Source organism: Loxodonta africana, chromosome 18 (genome assembly GCF_030014295.1).
Source record: "Loxodonta africana isolate mLoxAfr1 chromosome 18, mLoxAfr1.hap2, whole genome shotgun sequence".
Taxonomy (NCBI): Eukaryota; Metazoa; Chordata; class Mammalia; order Proboscidea; family Elephantidae; genus Loxodonta; species Loxodonta africana.
The window spans coordinates 16,729,430-16,742,645 of record NC_087359.1 but is presented as its reverse complement, the minus strand read 5'-3'; the positions used below and the strand labels follow the sequence as shown (position 1 = coordinate 16,742,645).

Sequence of the window (13,216 nt, the reverse complement as noted above, 5' to 3'; positions counted from 1 at the left end):
CACCCAACACAATGTCTTCTGGAAGTTCTATAGTTTTAGCTCTTACATTTAGTTTTATGATCCATATTTTTAACAGCTTTATTGATATAATTCACATACTATACAATTCGCCCATTTAAAAGTGTACTATTGTTTATAGTATACTCAGAGTTGTGCAACCAACACTACTATCTAATTTTAGAACATTCCCATTACCCTGAAAAGAAAACCTGTACCATCGGTACTCACTCCTCATTTTCCCCAGCCCCCAGCCCCTGCTTACTGCTAATTTAATTTCTATCTCTATAGATTTGCCTATTCTGGACATTTCATACAATATGTGGCCTTCTCTCACTTAGCATGTTCTCAAGGTTCATCCATGTAGTAGCATGTATCAGTACTTCATTTCTTTTTATTGCCAAATAATAGTCCATTGTATGGCTTTACCACATTCTATTTACCCATTCATCAGTTGATAAAACAGTTGGGTTGTTTCCATTTTGGCCATTATGAATAATGCTGCCATGAACATTCATGTACAAGTTTTTGTGTGGACCATGTTTTCATTTTTCTTGGGTATATACCTAGGAATGGAACTACTGCATCATATAACTAACCTTTTGAAGAACTGCCAAACAGTGTTCTACAGCAGGTGCACTATTTCATATTCCCACCGGCTGTCTATGAGGGCCTCAGTTTCTCCACATCCTTATCAACAGTTGCTACCCTAGAAGTGGTATCTCATTGTGGTTTTCATTTGCATTTCCCTATTGGCTAATGATATTAACCATCTTTTCACGTACTTATTAACCATTTCTATGACTTCTTTGGGGAAATGTCTATTCAAATCCTTTGCCCATTTCTTAATTGGGTTGTCTTTTTACTATTCTTTATATAGCCCAGATATGAGTTCCTTATCAAATATATGATTTGCAAATATTTTCTCCCATTTCTGTGGGCTGTCTTTTCATTCTGTGTCCCATTTTGAGTTAATTCTTGGTGATGTGAAGAAATTATCAAAATTCCCTTTTTTTGCAATTATGCCAGCACCGTTGGTTGAGAAGACTATCCTCTTCTCATTGAATTGTCTTGGCACCTTTGTCAAAAATCAGTTACTATAGATGTAAGCATTTATTTTTGGCTCTCAATTCTGTTCCATTGATCTATATGCCTCAAGTTGTGCCAACGCCATGGTGTCTTGATTACTGTGGCTTTACAGGAACATTTGAAATTGGGTAGTGGAACCGGGTGATGGAATCCTCTAACTTTGTTCTTCTTTTCCAAAACTGTACTGGATATTTTAGGTCCTCTGCATGTCCCTATAAATTTTAGGACCAGTTTAACAATTTCTACAAAAAGCCTCCTGGGATTTTGATGGAGGATACACTAAATTTATATCTGTCCCATAGGGTCGCTATGAGTCAGAATCGACTCGACGGCACTGGGGTTGGGGGACACTAAAATTATAGATCAAGAGGAACATTGTTGGCATCTTAACAATACTGAGTCTTCCAATTCATGAACATGAAATGTTTATCTGTTTATTCATATCTTTTAAAATTTCTTCAGTAAAGCATCAATCTAGCAACATTTCAGAATTTTCAGTGTGCTAGTCTTGTACTTCTTATGTTAATTTTATTCCTAAGAATTTATTTTTTTATGCTATTGGAAATGGAATTGTTTTGTTTAATTTTCAGATTGTTTATTGTTTGGGTAAAAAATAGTTTCTTTCTGTATTTGGTCTTGCATCTGCAACCCTGCTAAACTCATTTATTTGTTCTAATATTTTGTGTGTGTATTTCTTGGTATTTTCTACATACAGGATCATGTCATCTTTGAATAAAGAAAGTTTTGCTTCTTCTTTTACGATTTACTCTTTTATACTTCTTTTACAACCTGGATGGATTTAATTTTCTTAAAATTTTATTTATTTGTTGCCTTACTGTTCTAGCTAGAATCTCCGCTACATATTGAATACCTGTTGCCGTCAATTCCAACTCATGGCGGCCCCGTGTGTCAGAATAGAACTGTGTTCCCCAGGGTTCCCAGTGGCTGATTTTTCAGAAGTAGATCACCAGGCCTTTCTTCTGAGGTGCCCCTGGGGGGATGTGTACCACCAACCTTTCAGTTAGCAGCCAAGCAAGTTAACTGTTTGTACCACCTGGTGACTCCTAAATATTGAAGAGAAGTGGTGAAAGAAAACATCCTTGCCTGTTCCCAAACTTAGTAGGAAAGCATGCAGTCTTTCACTATCATGTGTGATGTTAAATGTGGGTTTTTTGTAGATCCGTTTTATAAGCTTGAGGGAGGTTCCTTTGTATTCCTAGTTTGTTGAGAGTTTTTATCATGGATGAGAGTTGGATTTTATTAAATGGTTGTTCTATATGAAGATGATCATGTAGTTTTTGTCCTTTATTCTAGTAACAGGGTGTATTATATCAACCGACTTTCAGAAATTAAACCCACTTTGCATTCCTGGGATAGATTCCTGCTTGGTCATGTTGTATTCTCTATTATTATTTATCTGTATGCATATATTCTACCTCTGACACTAGATAATAAACACTAAAATTTTGGAAGAAACATCATTTTTAAATAATGGTTTTTAATAAAAATTATGTAATTTTAAAATTTGTTTTACATGTTTGCAGCATAACCAATCTTTCAGCAATTAAAAACCTGAGATTAGCACCTGGCTGGCAAGAATAATTAGTTAAAATAGGAAGCCACTAAATAGCTAGTGTTGTTAATACCCGCATCTGTGACCCACATCATGAATTAGAGAGCTGATTTGAGGGCTTCTATCCTGCTGTCTTCCAGAAGCATCAAAATAACGGAGTAAAAGAATCAGACTCTATATACTGGTGCCTCTATATACTGGTGGCACAGTGGTTAAAGCACTTGGCTGCTAACCGAAAGGTCGGCAGTTCGAACCTACCAGCCACTCCACAGGAGAAAGATGTGGCAGTCTGTTCCTGTGAAGATTACAGCCTTGGAAATCCAATGGGGTAGTTCTATACTGTCCTCCTATAGGGTCACTATCAGTTGGAATCGACTCGATGGCTGTGGGTAGCATAATCCATAAAATATTGCTCAATAATGTGTGTAAATGACAATAAATAGAAAGAGAGATGCCAAAGAACAATACAAACCACCATCACAAGGAAATCAAAGCCCCTTAGTCTTAAGACAAAGAACTGAAACTAATCAGTCTACTCTCAATGAAGCACAAATAAAGCAAAAATATTGGGGGTTGCAAAGTAAGAAAATGACACTTTAAATGTAAAAAAAAAATCCTAGCATTTGACCATGATGTCTTCATCATTAAATGGAGCAATATTTAGGTTTTTATAGTATGAAGTATATTTACTATGAATTTGAGGGAGCATCAGACAAATTGTGGCAGACCACATATTCTTTATTCTGTAGTAAATTCCATACTTTTAATCCCTGGCTTCAAAACTAATATTAAATTGATGCTCCTAAAAGCTAAGAGAAACTTTTATATAATTATTTGACAGGCAAAGACTTTTTATTCATGGTTTTAACAGCGGTTCTGGCCGTAGGACAGGCCCATGGGACAAGCATGCATGTCTCCGATACAACAAAAATTTAGAGAATGATGATGTTATTAGCTGCTCAGGATGCTGATTCCCATTCTGAATATTTACAGTGCTTTTAAAAGCTGCAGGTTTACCTCTTAAGACCTAAGCAAAATAAATTGCCTCTATTTTCAAATTTCCTGAAATACGTAGAAGGAAACGAACTAGATTTATCAGGTACTGAATTCAAACAATTTAAACTCTCTTTATAGTATGCCTACTTTTTCCTGGCCAGAGGAAGGAGGTCTAGTGATTTTTATCGATGTGGATGTTCCTGTCAAAAAATGGGCATAAAAACACACAACTCAGCAAAGCCTCACCTTTGCTGAACAAATGATCTGTGGGCTGTCAAAGAAGCAAAGGTCTTAGAGAAGACTTTAAAAGCATGGATGAGCTCTAACTCAAAAATCGCAAGGGCACAACCAAATGCAGTGGAATAGTGCAGCAGAACAGTCAAATTGCCTGCTGCTGTAATATGGAAATACTATACAGAAACTAACTCCCACCATTTTTCCTGTTTCTTAAATGAGGAATATTCATGCATTTATTAACGGCGCTAAAAATCATCTAAGAGCATATGTTCAAGATTATTCATTGCTGGTTACCTGCAATAGTAAAGGACTGGGACAAAGCCAAGTATCCATCGATAGGAGGCTATGTAAAACAATGATGGCACATGTCTACAAGGAATATTATACAGTTAAAAAAAAAAAAAGAATAAGGAAATGCTCAGATATGGAAACGGTATAAAAAGATCTCCAACATCTCTGAAAGTGAAAAAAACAAGGTAAACAACAGTCTAAATAGCATGCTATCCTTGTATTTACACAAGAAACTCTGGACTAACCACAAAGGGACCAGTAACAGTGGTTACACAGGATGGGAAGGGTTTGAGGAGGACGGGGAGCTGAGTGAATGGGCTACAGAGGTTAGAACACGATTTTCACCGTACGCCTTTTCATTCTTTTAAATTTTGAGCCATGTAACCTAGTCAAAAAGTAAACAATCTAAATAATTTAACCTGTTTTATCTCCACCTACTTTTAGAAAAGAAAAGGCCACTTTTCCATTTCATGAGATAACAAACCCAAGTTCCTACATGAAATCAGCTATTTTCTGCAACTTTAGATGTTTCAGGTTTAATGTACATATAAAAGCTAGAGGTGCCATTGAAAATAAAAAAAAGAAAAAGAAATTTCTATGTGGTGCTGTGACCATCACTACAGGGACAGATGGCAGTGTTTCTTTCCATAGTAACCATCCCGCAGGTGGTACAGCTTTAGCGACTGTCCATGTGCCAGAGGATGGGCTCAGTTTAGAACCTAGCCAACAACGTTCAGTCACACTCTGTTCTTACTTTGTCCCATTATCGTTACCCAGAAGAGAGAGACTTCTCAAAATCAGCCCAGTCTGATTTCTCAGCAGGGACAAGCCCTCCGAGTTTTGTTTCAGTTCTGACATAGATCAGCCTCCATTCCACAAATCATAAAGGACAAGTTCAAAATCCAATTCCATGTAAAAGGCAGAGGCAAACAGCTTCGTAAAAAGAGCACTAGCCTGTTGTGTGACCCTTGCCATACCAATTCATTTTCTTACCTGTGAAATAAGTAGGACTGGCCAAATGCTAAGATCACTTTCAGGTCTAAAATACTATAATCCCATAAAGAACCAGGTCAATTTAAAGGTCAGATGAAGGGTAGGAAATGCCTCTAGCCTTAAACATTTTGGCAAGTTCATACATCTCTTCAGGTAGTATTACAAGGGTTTGCTGACCGGGAAATGAATGTTCTCAGACATATTTTCTGTGTTTACCTTCAACATACATAATTTATCCACTTACTGTAAAGCTTTCCCTCAAACATAACTTCTGACTAAAAGCCAGTTACAATTAGGTAAAAAGATTGGTAGAGCAGAGAGGATTATTTAAGACTGTAAGTATTGAGTGTTAAGAAAAGTTTTAGTTAAAATAAAACTATTCTTTTATTTATCATCATCCAAGATTCATATTTCTATTAATATCCTTTGGGGAATAGGCTTCCAGAGATTTCTATGTTAATTCCCATATGTGATAGAGAGGTGAATACTCCCCAGAGGTAGCAAGTGCTATCGAAAACTCGGAGCTCAGCAAAACCTTTTCCATCTTCGGATCAATAAAAGCTAAGTGATTTGAAAAAAAACCAAAAAACCCACAAATACTCCTGCAAAATGCATGCCCTCTTTACTGCTGGCTTCAGAGTCATAATTAGCCCAAGGTTTTCTTTTTCCACTTATTAAAATACAAGTGATCCACAGCTTTATCTTCAGCCATTCTTCTAAAACAGCTCTTAATCTCATTCCTCTCTGCAAGGATTCATTCTTTGGCATAAAAGCCATGAGAAGCATGGCTCTGCCAGACGCTCTGCAGGGATGCAGGTTCATTGTCTGGTCCCTGCCTTCACCTGGCAGAGACTGGATACACTGTTGAGACCAGCTTATCCCATTAGTGTGTCTACATTCAACCAGAGGAGAAATATCTCGCTCCAGTTCTGACACCTGGCTGCAAGATTACCAAAATCCCCAGGGGGTCCTAAGCCAGAGAGGCTGGTAGTCGTCTCCCCAGGAAAGTCCTGGAATAGCAATTAAAGATGACAAAGAGCAGGCAGCCAGGTCACGCACTAACAGTTTAGAATTGACTGGTGCTTGGTCAGGTGGGCTACGTTCTGGTGATCCTCTCTCCTTTGCTGTCAAATCTTCCATCTCCAATGCTATGCCACCACCCGGACGCTGCAAACACTTACCTTTTGAACTGAACGAATGATTCGGAAAACAAGCACAACGCTTCTATACATTTTAAATACCTCCGCCTGGTCCAAGAGCTAACCCCATTCCAAAAAACCAGGCTTGCCGCTACTCTGGCAAAGGGACAAATGGAGTGACTGTGATACTTGGATTCCCAAACGCTTCTGTTAGACACTTTTTTCCTTCTTCTGATAGCCTCTTTAGCAGCACCAGTACTGCAAAAACGCATTTCGGCCTCCATCTTCCAGCGTGCAATGGAAGCTTGTCCACGAGAAACCTAATTCGAAGCTGTCCCCTTTGCGGAGGGCTGGATGCAGCAGATCAAGGACAGCACCTAGCCCAGGTACCTGAGGCAGATGCCAAGCCCGCCTCACCTCACCCCTGCGAGGAAATAGGGGACTGGGTGAGAAGGCAGGCGACCCGAGCTCTGTGGCCCACCGGGCCGGGCTGTGCGGGCGCCCACCTCTCCGGAGCCGCATCCCCACCGAGCAGACGGTCTCAGGACAGACGACAATGGAGGCTGCTCACGTCCTGCGCTGGGGGGCTCGGTGACCTCGGTGACCCCGCCAGGCTCCAAAAGCTGCCTCTCTGGTTCGCCCGGGGGCCTGGACCCCCCTCCGTTCTCGCCCTCGACGTTTTAGAGCGATCTCGCCCCCCGCGTCCCCGAGGACCCCTGGGCTCCAGCACCGGAGCAGCCCGGCCCGGATCCCCACTTCTGTCCCTGCTCCCAGGCCCCCGCCCGCCCGTCCGCGCCCACCGCCCCCAGGCCCTCACCGGACTTGGGCGGGTAGCGGTACACGGAATTGGACGGGATGTCCACCTCCTCCACGCCCGCGTGCTGCCGGCTGGTCAGGGCCCCCATGGCCGCTGCGGCGGCCTCGCCCGCCGCCTCACCGCGGCCGCTCGCCCCGCGTCGGGTGCGGGACTCGGCTGCCCGCCGCGGCCGGCTCTGCGGCGGCGCTGCGGCTGTGGCGGCGGGGGACCCCCGGCGCGCCGCGCACCATCCTCCGCGGGCACCGCGGCGGTGCCTCTGCCGAGGGGGGGTGCGGGCTGGGCCGGGGGCACCACCGCCTCTCCAGGCCGCGTGATGTCAGCGGCGGCTCGCGCGCGGGGACAGCGGCAGCGCCAGCCAATGGCGAGGCGGGGCGGGAGCGTCCGCGCCGGGCCAGCCAATGGGCGGTGGGATGCGGCAGGGGCCGGCGGCGTGTGCTTCGCTCGGGGAGTCGCGGCCCGGCCAGGCGCGCGGGGTCGCTGCCTCGGGGCGCGCTGTCGGGGCGGGGCCCGGCTGATGGAGGCGGGGGTCTGTGTGGAGGGGCGGGGCCCGGAGGCGGGGCCCGGAGGCGGGGCCAGCAAGAAGGGGGCGGGGCCAGCGGGAAAAGGACGCCCGAAGACCCTGCTGGAGCTGGAGAGGCCCACTGGGAAGGTGAGGAAGCATTGCCCCCTCCGACCCTGTTTACCCCCGGCTCAAATTACCGCGCAGGGAGCCGCCTCCTGCGGCCATCTCCAGGAGTTTGCTCAGCATTGTTCCAAACGTCGAAATTGTGCGGCCCCCTCCCGCTGCAGCTTCCTGCTCTGAAAGAAGCTTCCTCCATCCTTCACCCTCAGAATCTGCAAAATCTAAATGGTTAGACACCTCACAAAGTGGGAGGAGAGGGGCACACGCGTTCTCAACAACCGCAGCTGAAGTTACAGCCGTTCCAGTGGGCTAGGAATAAAGAATTCTGTAGTATTCACATCTCTCATGCCCTCCAACGCCTGGACCCGAGCTCCCAGGGGTCAGTAAGATTAACTAGTTAATGCTGATGACCAACTAAGAAGATGTCATCCCTCTCGCTAGCTCCTGTTTATAGATCCTTTGGACAGCTTATGTAGTCCTAGAGTTAGCAGAGTATCAACTCAAGATCAAGATATTCAGCCTCGGACTGCACCTTGGAAACTGTACCTTTGAGACCTATAGCTTTCCTTTAGAAGAGAAGCAAGCTGGGGAGAGGGAATGGGGCCAGGCAGCCAGGGGCTTCTCTTGATAAAAACACACAAAGCAGGGGGAAGCTTGGACAACGAGAAGACATCATTCCAAAGCGTAATTACAGATGTTTGTGCTTTAAACCTTTCCCTTATTTGTGGGTCAGGTGTTTTTCTCTGAAAGAGTAGACGAATCAGCACAAATTTCAACTGCTAGAACATGACTGGCTCCTGTTTCCTTTTGACAACTTTTGAAGTCCAGCATTGGGTGTCTAGTTCCCTTGATTAGGGTTATAAAGTCATTTGATAGAGCCTAGTTCTTTGAATAGACCTTGGGCTGCCAGAAGATGAACAAATTTGTCTCGGAGGGTGCACAGCCAGAATGCTGCTTAGAAGCAAAGATGGTGACTCTTCATCTTGCCTACTTGGACACTCATCTGGAAAGACCAATCACTAGAAAATGACATCATGTTGGATAAAGTAGAGAGTCAGAGAAAATGAGGGAAACCCTCCGTGAGATGGATTGACACAGTAGCTGCAACAATGATCTCAAACAGAGCAAAGATTGTAAGGGTGGTGCAGGACCAGTCAATATTTCATTTTGTTACACATAAGGTCACCATGAGTTGGAGCCAACTCAACAGCAAAAATCAGCAATTCTTTCCTGACTATACTTTGTATTTTTCAGCAGTGAGGAGCCCTGGTGGTGCAGTGGTTAAGAGCTATGGCTGCTAACTAAAAGGTTAGCAGTTTCCACCAGCCACTCCTAGGAAACCCTATGGGGCAGTTCTACTCTGTCCTATAGGGTCACTATGAATCGGAATCGACTCATGGCAATGGGTTTTTGGATTTCAGCAGTAAGGAGCCTTGGTGGTACAATGGTTAAGTGCTTGGCTGCTAACTGTAAAGATCAGCGGTTCATACTCACCAGCAGCTGCTCTGAGGTAGAAAGATGTGGCAGTCTGCTTCCATTAAGATTTACAGCCTTAGAAACTGTATGGGGCAGTTCTGCTCTGTCCTATAGGGTCTTTATGAGTTGGGATCACCTAGAAAGCAGTAGGTTTGGTTTGGTTTTTCAGCAGTAGCCAACAGACCTCATGCTAAAAGGCATCTACACCCAATTGCCTTGGTTGTCTTCATTTATGTTGGAGAAGGCTGTTTATACTGACTGCTATACCTGCCCAGACAAGCCAAACAGCAGCCTCTCCCAAGCAGGGGAGCTGTGCAGAGTTCAGAGCTGCCCCCTCATTCCCCCATCCCCTTTCCTGCCCCCCTCAAAGCTAACCACTAGAAGGCTTTCAGACCTACTTGTGGAAGGGAGCAGGTATCCTCCTTGATACCCTCTTCACCACACAAGTTCCTGCCTTGTTATTGCTGGGCAAAGGAAGAATCCGGGACTGCCTCAAAATCAAAGGCCTTCAGCACATCCCAGTGCAAAATGTTGCTTTATAATCTTGGCCTCTGCTTAAAGGCCTTTGTTCTTCCTGTCCTCATGTCATAAAAGTGTCATCTCTTCCCTTTCTGGGTTTATCCATGTCTAAGGGTTTCCTTTGCCTAGCCAAGGCCGGGCAGGGATGTGGTTCTATCGGAAGCTCAGTCCTGTTTCTTACAAGGAAGCTGATCTGGTCCCATCTGGGTCTGCTTTGAGCCTGGAAGATGGACCCTGGGTTCATTCCCCATCTTCGCTAACATTCCCCGAGTCTAAAACTTGGTTTCTCCTTCCACAACTGAATCACAACTCCAGCGCCTGGGAGAGTAAAGGAGAACAATCACATCGGTGGGCATCTGCTGAGCGTGCTGAACGTGCCAGGCCCTGTAGTGAATGCTTTACACAGATTTAAGCATTTAACCCTCACAGTTATTCACACCCCCCTATTTTACAGTTGAAGAAACTGAAATAGAGAAAGAATACAGGACTTTGAGCTGGACAACTCAAGACCCTAACCAGTCGTGTAACTTTGGAAGACCCTCAATGAGATGGATTGACACAGTGGCTGCAATAATGGGCTCAAACATAGCAAAGATTGAGAGGATGGTGCAGGGCCAGGCAGCATTCCCATCCGTTGTACATAGGGTTGCTATGAGTTGGAAGTGACTTGATGACACCTAACAACAACAACAACTTTGGGCTAAGCCCTTAATATTGGAGACTTAGTTTCCTGGTCTACAAAATAGCACAGCCCTCACTGGCTATTGCAAAGATGCGATAAGATCTGAGAATCAAGGCTCAGTTGAAAAAGAAGTGATGACCTGTGGTCCAGGGTCAAGAGGCAAAAGAGAAAAGGATAGGATGAGGGGGGAGATGTAGTTCAAAGAATCTCCTAGATCAAAGGGATCTTTCTGTGTATTAATTGAGTTAGAGTTCCACAGTCTACAATGTAAGCTCGTGTTATTCTTTTGGAAAAGAGAGTGCTCAGGGCAAAGGCGAGATAAGCGGCAAGCCCTTGGGACAGCCAAGGGCCACATTCTTCTCTGACTATTCCTCGGCTCCACTTGGCTCTCTGGCCAGAGATCTGGGCCAGGGAGTGAGCCTGAAGGACAAGAGGGCACAGAGAGGAGGAAAAATCCAGAAGCAATTGCCATCAAGAGAGCGATAAAAATGCTTTTCAGTTGGAAAATGGCCTGGGGATGGGCTGCACAGTGGGCATAGGGAAATTACATCCAAACACCATGTGTCCTTTATGTAACTAGCCTCACAGCATCCCATCCATCTCCTTGCTGTGGATGCAGCCCTTGGGAGAATCCCAGTGGAGAACCCAACATTTATGGATCTCGGGGATTTTCTGTAAGCATCTGCAGGAGGCAGGCGGGTGAAAGCCGAGGATTTTATCAGGTCCCAGCGCTTCTTCTCTAAGGGAGAAAGGAGAGAGTATGGGGAGGCATGGGGACAAATGATTTGTAGGTCAGCTAGTCACTTGGAGCTTTTAATTTTGTTCATTTTGGCTGTCCTGATTTCAGCCCAAATGTGCCTTCTCCACCCCTGTAACACATCCACTCATTCCAGAGGTTCGCTGTAACAGGGAGGAGAGCCTGCAGGTGAGAAGCTGACAGACACCGCCCTGCAGTACAGCATTGCAGGCTGCTGGGCAGGCCAGAAAGCTGGCGCCTGGGTGACCCAGAGGAGCTGTGACAGGCTCCTTGCTTCTTCTCGGCGCTTTGCTTGACCTTTCTGCCCTACTCCCTGCGGGGGAGGAAGATTAGAGTCCAGGCTGTTCTAAGTAAGGGCAGTGTTGGATGCTGTCGAGGTTCCAACTCATAGCCACCGTATGTGACAGAGTAGAACTGCCCCATAGAGTTTTCTAGGCTGTAATCTTTACAGGAACAGATCACCAGGTCTCTTCTCCCTTGGAGCTGGCGATGGGTTCAAACTGCCAGCCTTTCAGTTAGCAGCCAAGCACTTAACCATTGTACCATCAGGGTTCCTTGAATAAGGGTAGGGGCAGTCCAAAAGATAAGGCCAATCAGCAGAAGATAGACCCTGATCCCCTCTCTCAGTCCTGGCTTGCGTGCGGCTTCAGGGGGTTAAAGCTGAAACCACCAGCAGAGAACTTCACAGCCTGTTCCAGACTGGTGTCTGATGAACATACATGGTTTGGAACCCTGCAAACGGTTCTGCTGGCAAACCTAAGGCTCTCTGTAGAAGAAAATAACCTTGTCCGTTTGGAACTCAGCCATCTGACTTTCCTATTTTGCTTCTGGCCTAATGCGAATTCCTTATTGTTAATTTCACACTTCCCCGTGTGCTGCTAACAAAGAACTATTCCAGTGGCTGCAAGCTGCAGTTGGGTTTGTAGCTTCTTCATCTACTTTTCAAGTTCAGGCCAAAACGGGAGGCAATGTTTGCACGGCCCAGCACAGCTCCTAGGGTGAGGAGAGTGAGGCACCTAAGCTGTAAAATTTAAGAAGATGCTCGCTCTCAGTGCCTTGCAGATGCCTAACCTGCCTCACCAATCTGTCGTCGCTGCTGCCTAGGCATCTAGCGTCTGGAGAAACGCAAGGTCTGAGACGTTCATTCTATTCGAGAACTAGTTTAAAGAAATTAGGAGAGTGGATTGTATTTTACTCTAGTTTTCGTTTAGTCAGATTGTTTCTACCAAATATCAGACCCTGTATGCTTACTCCTGCCTTCCTTTTTCCTCATTAGTTTCCCTGTCCTTCTTTTGCTTTTGAGCTGGGGCTGCACATTTTGCATGGAAAAGTCAGTGTGAAGAGAGGAAGCCACTAACGTTTCAGCCCAGCACTGACTCATCTGCCCCGTTGGGCTTATCTGGCAAGCTAATCAGGTAGGCAGAAAGTCCAGCCATGATATACATACATACAATAGAATATTGTTGTTGTTAGGGGCGTCAAGTCGGTTCCGACTCATAGTGACCCTATGCACAACAGAACGAAACACTGCCGGGTCCTGCACCATTGTTATGCTTGAGCTCATTGTTGCAGCCACTGTGTCAATCCACCTCATTGAGGGTCTTCCTCTTTTCTACTGACCCCGTACTCTACCAAGCATGATGTCCTTCTACTGGGACTGATCCCTCCTGACAATCTGTCCAAAGTATGTAAGACGCAGTCTCACCATCCTTGCCTCTAAGGAGCATTCTGGCTGCACTTCTTCCAAGACAGATTTGTTATTCAGTCTTCCTTATTTATTCGGTCTTCCTTATTCATTGTCCAGCTTTCACATGCCTATGATGCGATTGAAGATACCATGGCTTGGGTCAGGCACACCTTAGTCTTCAGGGTGACATCTTTGCTCTTCAACACTTTGAAGAGGTCCTTTGCAGCAGATTTACCCAATGCAATGCATCTTATGATTTCTTGACTGCTGCTTCCATGGCTGTTGATTGTGGATCCAAGTAAAATGAAATCCTTGACATCTTCAATCTTTTCTCCATATAT

At 45.1% G+C, this 13,216-nt stretch overlaps 1 protein-coding gene across 1 annotated transcript in view; it reads right to left on the bottom strand.

Annotated features, from left to right (window-relative positions):
* The window catches only part of RNF157 (ring finger protein 157), an 88,937-nt gene extending 81,696 nt beyond the window's left edge, over positions 1-7,241 (bottom strand). Inside the window, exon 1 of the mRNA XM_064270709.1 lies at positions 7,133-7,241. Within this exon, the coding sequence (XP_064126779.1) occupies positions 7,133-7,220 (88 nt within the window). The 5' untranslated portion in view covers positions 7,221-7,241. The remainder of the gene's footprint in view (positions 1-7,132) is intronic.
* Between the last annotated feature and the right edge of the window lie 5,975 nt (positions 7,242-13,216).